Genomic DNA, 11,026 nt, shown 5'->3' with positions numbered 1-11,026 from the left:
TTTCTTAAAAGGGATCTTTTTCATTTCTTGTTTTACCTATGAAATTGCTTTTTGGAGGCAGAGCTTTATATTGATAACAGATAAAAATGCATATCATTTATTGAGTATTTATAGTAGATGCAACCTCTAACTGGATGACATTTAGTTTTCTCAAATATTCGGTATCATACCCCAACTGCTGTGTTATTTTTTCTTGGAAAAAAATGTTTTTCCCTTTTTTTTCACATCGGTGCTGCTGCTCTACTATATGTACTCCAGTGCCACCTGCATGTCATTGCTTAGGACAAGCTTCCTGATGGTGATAATGGTGGAGCATGTCTTCACAATGAGTGACAGTGACAACTGGGTGACAGGGACATATTGTTGTCACTCTATAAGAGTACAAGTACCTTAATGGAAGGACCATTAAATGTTATTCTAATGAATGATATAGGTTATAATGACTGAAAATTATTCTTGAAATTACATCAAAGGCTACGTTTACTCTGTAGACCATGTTTTAAGTTACACCCATATTTAGGGTATATTTAGGGTATAACATGAAGCAAGGTCACATGCTTAACCCCCTACCCCATCCTTCCCTCTACCCCTTCCTTTACCTGAGCCATGGTGTTCTTCTCCCCACAACATTCAGGCATCTTTTGAAATCACAGAATCTGAGAATGAATAGACTACACGTTCCATCTGCCACCATGGCAGAGGGACTTGTTATATTAATGGACTACAATTGTGGTGATGTCAGAGGACCTGTCGTCCAATGGCCAAAGGACTAGCCCATTGGCACTTCCTCCCATCCCTCTAACTGAAAGTACATACCTTGGAAGAGTCTGCAGAAGCCTGAGTATTGCAGCTGTGATCCACTGATTGCAGTAGCAATTCTTTTTAGGGCTACTATGCAAACAAATAATTAATGCACATTTTTTTCTATAATAATGTATGTGGAGTTATTTTTTGTAAAAGGTGGAATATGCCTTTAAGTGTTCATAATTATATGAGATCTTTGTGACTTCAATTAAGAAATAAGAAAATTAGTATACTGAGAAAAACATACATTTTCTAATCATTTTTCTCATCACGTCTTCTCTGTAATAAACACAACTCCAGATATTAACCCACATTTACAATATATAAAGTCTTATGAACACATGGATACCACATACAGTATGCATGATTGTAATGTAGAGTGGCAAAGTCAATTTTAGTTAAGGAGAGCTTTTTTTCCTTTTTGCATTGTTACATCACATTGCACACAAGTGTTTATCGGTTTATAAATAAATTATTATTCTATCAGTAATATAAGATTGACTCAGGTTTGTGGAATTGGCATTATGGTGCCATTTTGAAATTGCAAAACTTGAAAAGATATTGTGAACATTTCTATGACTGTTTGATGTTCAAAAAGTAAGTAATAACATTTAGATTTTTTTTTGCTTTGTTTGAATGAAGAAGACTTAGGCTTCATTCACATGGATAACGGCCGCCCTGTACAGATCCGTGCTGCATGCACGGCCATATCGGGCAGCTCCCGGGAAGGACAGGTGCTGCGTGTGATTTGTACGCAGCAGCCTGTCCTTCTCTGTGGGTGCATGCGGCCATACGCTGCCCTACGATATGGCCGTGCACGCAGCACAGATCTGTATGGGCCGGCCGTTACCCGTGTGAATGAGGCCCAACTCTTCTGCCCGATATGGCCGTGCCAGATACAGTCGGGAGCTGCCCGATACGGCCGTGTACGCAGCACGGATCTTTATGGGCTGGCCGTTACCCGTGTGAATGAGGCCTTAAAGTGACACTAAACTCAGGGGTTAAAACTTAAAAGTACCATGACTATTACCAACACTGTACCTTATTTGTCTATCACTCATCTGTGGATCCTTAAATCATCTCTAAATTCATGCTGACACTGTCCTTCCTTCTGGAGGGTGGCTACTTTTGTTCTCCATGGTTGCTATGTATGTTGTAAAGTAGCCACCGATCCAAGCTTGCTCCCATGATGGACTACAATTTCACGTTTCGTTTCCTAATTGTTATTGAGATTGCAGTCTATCCCAAGAGTGAGCTTGGAGCGGTGGCTAATTTACAACACACACAGGGACCATGGAGAACAAAAGTAGCCACCCTCCAGAAGGAAGGACAGTGTCAGCATGAATTTAGAAATGATTTAAGGATCCACACATGAGTGATAGACAAATAAGGTACAGTATTGGTAATAGTCATGATACTTAAATGTATTTTTAAGATTTAACTCCGGAGTTTAGTGTCACTTTAAGGAGTGTTTATTTTATCATGATTTATATTAAATTTACATCAGCTTTTTTTTAACACTTATTCTTTATGAGATGCTGAGTGAAGTAAGGGAAGATCTTGTTCAGCTCCTAAATGCATTTTTGCAGAAACAGATCACTTATAATAATGATCTTTTGCTAGCTGTTATCTACAAGCAATAGATCTATATTACAGGCAGATGTGAATGGAATTCCCCTTGAAGCTAAAATCAGAAGCATTGCATTTCACTGTAATAGTAAGAGTGCATGTCTAGGAGCAGCAACTCCGGTCCTGGACTTCAGATTGAATCCCAGCCGAAATCCCTGAAATTACCAGTCCTGAATTACGCTGGACTGCATACAACTGTAAGACATAGTAAAGCAGTGCTGTAACCTTGCTGTTATTAAATGGTGCTGTGTCTAAAATGACTAAAGACTTCAATATGATTATTTTTTCTTGCAACATAAAGGGGCTAATTTATAAATATTCCCCTAGATGGTAATGAGGAACATAAGAAATTCCATCTAGTTCTGCTAGTGCTGTGTAAATATCAACTGCCCAGCTATACACTGGATGGAAAATTTCTCAACAATTTGCTTTAGACCTGTGACAACTTAACCAATGTCCCAAAAATACTTCATACAAATCCCTAAAGTACCAAGCCCAACATTTTTGTAGTTTTTGGTAGGGATTGTAATGGAATAAATTTTAGCTCATGTCAATTTTTCTGTGTGCCTAAAGAAAAACTCTTCTTTATTTCTTGTCCAAGATCAAAAATAGCAAGTGAAAGAAAATCTCTCCAAAGTAGGAGATATTTCTTCTTGGCTTGACAGTGGTAACGTTTTAGATTTGCTATTAATTTTTGTCCTGGTGCCATCAAAACAGAGAGAGCTTTTCGCAGGATAGGGAACATAATCCATGATAAAGACCACACAGGCATTCTAACCTTCCTCTAATCAATCCAGAAATTAAAAAAATACTATATATAAACCTTAAATAACTTCAGTACACATTATCACTCGATTTATTAAGATAAAAATTTTAATTAAGTTGTTTGAGTTGCATAAAGTATGCGATTTATGTTTTAGTATTTTTTACCCAACAATCCAGTATGTGCTAAACATAGTTTTTTCTTAAATCTAGCATTCTAGTGGGTTTTATGGGAAATATCAGAAATCTAATCTTTTTTTTCTAGCTATCAAGCATTATCCTATTAATACATTACAACAAAAAGTCTCAATGTAATGGGACTATCCTAAAACCTTAACAATGGTTATGGGCACTACACAGACAAGCTAGACACAATATAATTTGTATAGTATTGCGTTTTAAACATGCTTCTGTTTTAGACAATCCCACTGAAAGAACTCACCAGTAAGGCCTGTTATAAGAATTGCGAGTTGACAGGACTACTGTCTTGCAGAGAACAAAAGTCAGCAAAGCATTTGCTAAAGAACAATTTGCTCTAGATCAGTGACAACTCAACTAGTGTCCCAAAAATACTTCACAGTCCAGATTTTTCACAAGCCCTTTTCATCTGAACAGGTTCTTCTTTTAAATCCCAAGGTTGTTTTACATGTCAGCTATGCAGCAGCTAAGTTGTTGGTAGTACAGAGAAGTCTTGTATTCTAGAGAGCAGATAGTATTGTAGACATTCTAGGACATGCTATATAGTTCCAGCAGACTGGCGGCAGCATGCATCCGGTAAAAAATTCCAAAGGGGAGGCAAATATTGGTGATAATAGCCCACATAGAAAAACCATAAAAATTCACCTCCAGTCCTGAGTCAAACCTGATCCGAGCTCCGAAGGCTGGCATAATCCAGAACTGTGGGAATATGACAAGTGTGTCAATAAATAACTCAGGTCTATAGGCAATGACTGCTATAAAAAGTCATATATGATAATATTAGCATGATGTCTGCTAGTTTGTTCTCAAAGAATTTCACTTCCTCACAGTAAACTAGGTGAATCAAACATAAAGTATTACTTATTCATAAATAATATATCATTCTTATTCCATTAACATTCCTCTTTTGCTGGTAATTGTTTTCTCTCATGTTATGTAATGATGATAGTGGGGCAGTAAGTAGGATTACTTATGAAAACTTTCTTTGAATATGTTTATTACTGTGTTTTTTTTTTCACTGCAATGTGGAGTTAATGCCTAACTCATGACAAATATATTTTTTTAGCTAGAGTAGGGAAGAGTAAAAATGTTGTAAGGTTTTATGTTCTGTTTGTAACCCTACTCGTTAGATTTCCCCTCACTTTTTGTCTCTGTGACACCTGTATGTAGGGGGGGGGGACCAGGATCGGAAGGCACAGTCTGCAATAAAAACTTTGTTAGAAGTTCTTATTCTTCCCAACCCTACTAAAAATGTAGAGTATCTCCCCAATAGGGTTACAGACAGTAAGGCTTTAACCCTTCTCGCTTTAAAACAAAAACAAAAAAATTGGGGCTGAAGCTGGGCTTTAACATAATAATTTTTGCCATTACAGCTTGTTGTGGAAACTGATGACTTGTTCTGTTTTTTATCCTTTATAATTATTATTTTTTCCTACATACCCACACTCCGTGCCATATCTGGCCGCATGGTTTCCCGGTCAGACGACATTGCGGCCCAATTCCAGGCCTTCTTCAGGGACCTTTACAACCTACACCCGACATTAGATTCAGACTCCCGCGACCACCGAATCATGGCGATCCGACAATACCTGACTGACTCGGGTATGCCTTGCCTGACGGACTTAGATAGCCAGGCATTGGAAGCACCCAAGCACCCATCTCTAGAGCTGAATCTGAACATTAGATTCAGACTCCCGCGACCACCGAATCATGGCGATCCGACAATACCTGACTGTCTCGGGTATGCCTTGCCTGACGGACTTAGATAGCCAGGCATTGGAAGCACCCATCTCTAGAGCTGAATTAGACAAAGCCCTGAAAGACTCGAAACCGGGCAAGGCGCCTGGACCAGACGGACTCACACTGGCCTATTACAAACAGTTCCCAGACCTACTGGGGGATCAATTTGTTATAGCCTATAACTCCATCCTGCAGGGTCATCCTCTACCTCGAGACTCCTTGAGGGCTCAGATATCTGTCATTCCGAAGGAGGGCAAAGACCCAGCGCAATGCGCTAGTTACAGACCAATCTCACTGCTGAATGTGGACCTAAAGTTATTCACCCGTATCTTGGCCTTCCGATTGCTCCCCTTTTTGGGTGAGTTGGTGGACCGTGACCAGGTTGGTTTTGTCCCGGGCCGAGAGGCCAGAGACAACACCATCAGGACCCTGACTGCAATCCACCTAGCACGGTCCATGTCTAAGCCTCTTCTCCTGCTGTCACTGGACGCGGAAAAGGCGTTTGACAGGGAAAGACTGTGCGTTCCTACGAGAGACGTTAAGGTATGTAGGCTTGGGGAATAACATGAGGCAGTGGATAGGTTCATTATACTCGAATCCTACAGCAGTGGTTAGAGTGAATGGGGTCCTGTCGGAGCCATTCGACATTTCGAATGGCCCCCGCCAGGGATGCCCGCTATCGCCCCTTATATTCCTCCTTACCTTGGAGCCACTCCTTCGTATGATTCAGGAATCGTCAGATATCAGAGGCCTTGAGACCAGAGACAGACACCATAAAGTTGCAGCCTATGCAGATGATCTTCTACTTTATGTGTCGAGCCCAGAAACATCACTTCCCAATATCTTACAAGTATTAGAGACCTATGGACGGCTCTCAAATTTCAAGCTGAACCTCAGTAAATCTGAGGCACTTAATATTTCAATCCCCATCATTCGGTTCTGCAGCCTCCGTATGTCCTTCCAGTTCAAATGGGCGGTGTCTCACATTAAATACCTAGGGGTGTATATCCCAGCAGACATCAAAGACACTTTAGCTCTGAACTTTATCCCCATTCAGAAGCGTATCATTGCGGATCTGAAGTCCTGGGACCGTACCACTTTTACGTGGATGGGTCGCAATAGCATTTTAAAAATGAGGATTCTGCCTAGACTACTATATCTCTTTCAGACGTTACCCATTACAGTCCCGACTGCTTATCTTAGACAAATGCGATCCCACTTCTTGGCCTTTCTGTGGGCAAACAAGAGGGCACGACTCTGTCATCAGATACTCTCCAGACCTTGCACAACGGGGGGATTGAGCTTCCCAGACCCTGTTCTCTACTATAGAGCGACCCACCTATCGGTCGTTGTGGACTGGTGTTGTAATGCGGACTAGAAACTATGGGTAACCTTGGAACAGGAAGATTGCCCATGGCCGTTACATGGCATCCCATGGATTGTCCCAAAGTTACCACTTACCACCTGGATCGACCCACTAGTGAGAGCCACGATGCAAGTGGTGTTCAAGGTATTCCCTGCCCCAGGAATATCTCCTTTACCTTTTATTCAGTGCTATTAAGATTAGGAGTAATCCAGGCCGAATGGCCTGGAATCGACCGACACCTGGAATTGTTCTTTTGTTCTTTTCCCCTTCTACCCTTATGTGTTGTACATTCTTTGTACTGCTTAATGTTATGTTATTCTGTCCACATAGGTTTATGTTTTTAGAGGGGGCTGGAATGGGACTGGCCATCCACGTTAGTGGGCTGAACCATACAGTCCGCTGCATGGTATTATTTCCCTCTTGTTATAAAAATATAAAATGCCTTAGAGGATGGGATGAAGAGAGCTTCATTAACACCCGACATGGAGGAAAGTATGAATATTGTTGACTAAATATGCTTTAGAACTGACTTCTATGCTTCCACCGGTTTTTATTTCTGTTTTGTTTTCAGCTATTTACTGTCATGACTTTACGGTCGGGTTTCTAGATTGGAAATGTTCTGAGGTCTTGTGACCCATATATTATGATTGTACTCTCTGTTTCTTACCTCGCTGTTTATAAATAAAGAATTTAAAATAAAATAATGATAATTTTTTTTCTATCATTATTCTAAAAGTGCACCTGCGCCCAGACCATGAATAATAATCTATTAGCATTTCTAAGCCCCAAGCACAATGGCCTTCCTGTAATCAACACTGGAGAAGGTATTTGGGAAGTATACTAACTTTTATGCTTCCCAGATCACTTTTTCCTCTCTTTAGATGTTCCTGGGTTAAGCTGTGTTTAGATGTGGTCAGCCGCGCTTACATGTGTTTAGCCACATAAAAGCATGCTAACTGGTCTCAGGACGCAGAAATTTCTTGTTTGTGAAAACACTGCTAGAACGAATGCACCTATACCCTGCTTAAATGTCTAGGTGTGCATTCAGCTATTGCAAAGCATTACAGACTTGCAGGTGCGTTTAGCGATGAGCTCCAAATGCCCTGAAAGCGTGTATTTTAATTCCTGATCTTTCTCACTGCTTTTAATGTGAATTTATTGTTTCTCAAAGACATTCAAAGATCACAAGACTCTAAAGTTGGGTGTCAGTGGTTTAAAAACAGTGGTTTAGAAGGCTGGCAGTCATGGATGAGCTGGGTCTTGCTGTGAATCAAGTTCGCCCAAGTCGGCTCATGACCGACACCCCCCTCATGGCTCAGTCAGTTGCAGCAGGGGCCTTCCCAACCCCTTTGTGAAGTGTAGCTGCAAGGGGCGGAGAATGCAATAAGCCCAGGCTCTTCTCTGCTGGCAGTCTGCCAAGATCTGCTCTCATTGAAAAAAGGTTTGATTTCGGGTCCTGTGTGGTAAACTTTGAGAAAGAATTTCTCCGCAATGCCTATACAGGTAACAATGAGCTCTTGTTTTAAAGTGCTTTGCTGCTTGTTCAGAATAAAAAAAATACTTAAGTGTGCATGATCTGGGCACATGTTTACTTTAAAGGTAACAGATACTTAGGGAACATGTAGGCTGCCATCACTGACATCTCTTTCTGAAAAGCCAGTTTGACTGTCTGGAATGCATGGATCTTTCTAACAATGTGAACATGTGAAATGCTGAAATGCCCCCATAAGCATTATAAAGCTAAAGACAGGGGCTCTTTATTGGTACATTAGGAGTTCATTGGATGCCTGATGCCTTCTCTGCCTAAACTGCATACAAGTCAAGACAAAGCGAACCAATCTGCAGCTAACCCAGCTGGGAGTCTGACAGCTCTGACCCACTTCTAAGTTCAGTATAGGGCAGACTAGATGGGAAAATAGCAATTCTTCTATCTTCTCCGAACCCCTGCTCTCTATCCTAAATATCACTGGCTGCGTTCAGAGGCTTACAGAGGAGCCACTGAGCACTGGGGCTGGAAACAGGCAGAAGTGATCAAACAGCTATATATATAGCCACCTGAAACACTTATGAGAAACATTCAGCTTTTCTATGTGTACAGGCCTCTGGACAGCCTCCAGGCACCCGCCTAGGTCACCTTGTAGGTAGTCCAGCCCTTTCACTAACTGAATGTCTCCCTGCACATGGGTCTTTACTGCCTGTAGCTGTATTTTAATTCGGCTGCAATATAGAGTATATATGTATCATCTTATTATGATTTACATGTTTACAACTCTAGAGACAGAAATTAGAAGTCCTCTAAGGTCTGTTCTGTCACCTTTCTGATCCTATGCTAACAGGTGCTGACTCTCAGCTCCCAAGTGTACATAACAGATCTCTAAAGTTAAGAGGAATGCAAAGTAAAGGATTATTATTACATATTTTAGTTAGAGTATTGCTCATTGTTACATAGTTACATAGTATTTGAGGTTGAATAAAGACATAAGTCCAACCTATTGCGTGTATGCATTTATGTTTGAGCAGGTGTGTGCGTGTATTTTTATGAGTCCATGTGTGATTTTGCTCTTAAGCGTACTTGTACCCCTTTATGTTATGGTCTCCAAGGAACTCGGTCAGGAGTTTCTTGAATGATTCCACACTCTTAGCTGAAATCACTTCCTGCGGCAGCGAGTTCCAGACCCTAACAGCTCTAACTGTGAAGAACCCCCTTCGCCCAGTGTGTAGAATTTTTTTTTCAACCAATTTTTGGTGGTGCCCTCTGGTCTTTGTTACGGAGCTAACCGTAAACAGTTTGTTAATAATGTTGCTGTCGCCGTTTAACAGTTTATACAAGAAAATCATGTCCCCCCTTAATCTCCTAACCTCCAAAGAGAAAATATTTCATTTTAACAACCTTGTTTCATAGTTCAGGTCCTCGAACCCCTAATGAGTTTGTGTGCCCTGCGCTGGACTTTTTCCAGCTCAAGGACATCTTTTCTGAGTATCGGTGACCAGAACTGGACCGCATACTCCAGATGTGGCCGAACCAGTGATCTGTAAAGTGGCAAAATTATAGACTTGTCCCTGGAATACATTCCCTTCTTAATGCAAGACAGGACTCTGCTTGCTTTGTTTAATGCAATCTGGCACTGCGAGCTGTTCTTCAATCTGCGGTCTATAATGACCCCCAAATCCTTCTCCGTTTCCGACTTCCCTAGTGGCACACCCATAAGTGTATAGTCCATTTGCCTGTTTTTAACTCCAAAGTGCATTACCTTGCATTTATCGACATTGAACTCCATCTGCCATACAGTTGCCCACTCCCTGATTTTATCCAGGTCCTCCTGTAATGTTATAATGTCTAAATCTGTGTCTATTACCCTCCCAATTTTCGTATCATCAGCAAACACTGAGACATGGCTACTCACTCCCTCCCCGATATTGGAATGGAAAAATACCCTGGCATAGGCAAAATGCCTGCGTCAGAGATGATAATACACCTGTGGGTGAAGAGGACAAACTCCGGAGCCCAGAAGTTGTCAGCTAAAGAGTATCTAAAAGGAGACCTAGATATTTCAAGTGATGAGTCAGCTCTGGTGCTGAAAGTTCAGAAACAACCAAACCTCTGTAGAGTTTGGACGGTCTGTTGAACGGAGACTAATAAAGTCTGTGCCGACTGTTTCCTCAGCAGAAGGTCATCAAGGTATCTCACCATGGGGATGCCCCGTGAACAAAGCAGAACATGCACACGGGCTAGCACCTGCAGTGCAGTGGACAGACCAAAAGAAAGGACAACAAACATATAATGCTGTGTGCCCACAGCAAACTGCAGGTAGTGTTGGTGCGCTGGAGAGATGGAAATATACAAGTAGGCATCTTTGACGTCCACAGTGGATAGAAAATCCCCCCTGGATGGAATAAAGCAATGTCTAACTTGGTAGATTCCATGCGTAATTTTTGCACTTAAATGAAGGTATTGAATACCTTTGGATTCAGAATGAGGCGAATGCCCCCTTTAACTTTAGGAACTGTGAACAGATTTGAGTAGACACCCTAAAACCTTTGCTTTTCTGGGACACTGGCTATGGCTCCCTGAGAAAGGAGTTGTGCCAAAGCAGCAGAGAGTTCCGCGTCTTTGCAGAGACATCCGCAGATTTGACTATATGAAGCCGGGCAGAGGTTTTCCTAGCTTGTAGCCCTGAAGGCCATGTTTTGAACCCATGCATTTGAGATAATATGGGTACAGTTGGCTGCAAAAGGCTAACTGACATCTCCCCACTTTGAGAAGTGGGGTGTCCTCTAATTTTGGTGATGACTCGCTTGCAGGATTTCATAGTCCAGGACTTGTGATGGAACTGAGTCCCAGGCTTAGACTTAGAGGAATAGATGAAACAAAAGGAACTCTTCTTAGATTCAGAGGTAGAAGGTTTCCCAGTCAATGGCTTAGTCTTCCTTAGTTGGGGCAAAAGGCTGCTCTTCTTTTGAGTAACAGCTTTCATAATGTAATAAGCATTAATTCCAATGATGTTCAGCAGACTACCATCTGAGCTC

General features: G+C 41.5%; 1 protein-coding gene across 1 annotated transcript in view; it reads right to left on the bottom strand.

The window, feature by feature from the left end:
- Nucleotides 1–3,887: 3,887 nt before the first annotated feature.
- The window catches only part of LOC108796999 (otopetrin-2-like), a 31,967-nt gene continuing 24,828 nt past the window's right edge, over nt 3,888–11,026 (bottom strand). The window contains exon 6 of the mRNA XM_018568568.1: nt 3,888–4,092. Coding sequence (XP_018424070.1) covers nt 3,922–4,092 — 171 coding nt within the window. The 3' untranslated portion in view covers nt 3,888–3,921. The remainder of the gene's footprint in view (nt 4,093–11,026) is intronic.

Source organism: Nanorana parkeri, unplaced genomic scaffold (assembly GCF_000935625.1).
Source record: "Nanorana parkeri isolate BGI_ZX_2015 unplaced genomic scaffold, ASM93562v1 scaffold32, whole genome shotgun sequence".
NCBI classification, from domain to species: Eukaryota; Metazoa; Chordata; class Amphibia; order Anura; family Dicroglossidae; genus Nanorana; species Nanorana parkeri.
This window is presented reverse-complemented; position numbering and strand designations above follow the sequence as displayed.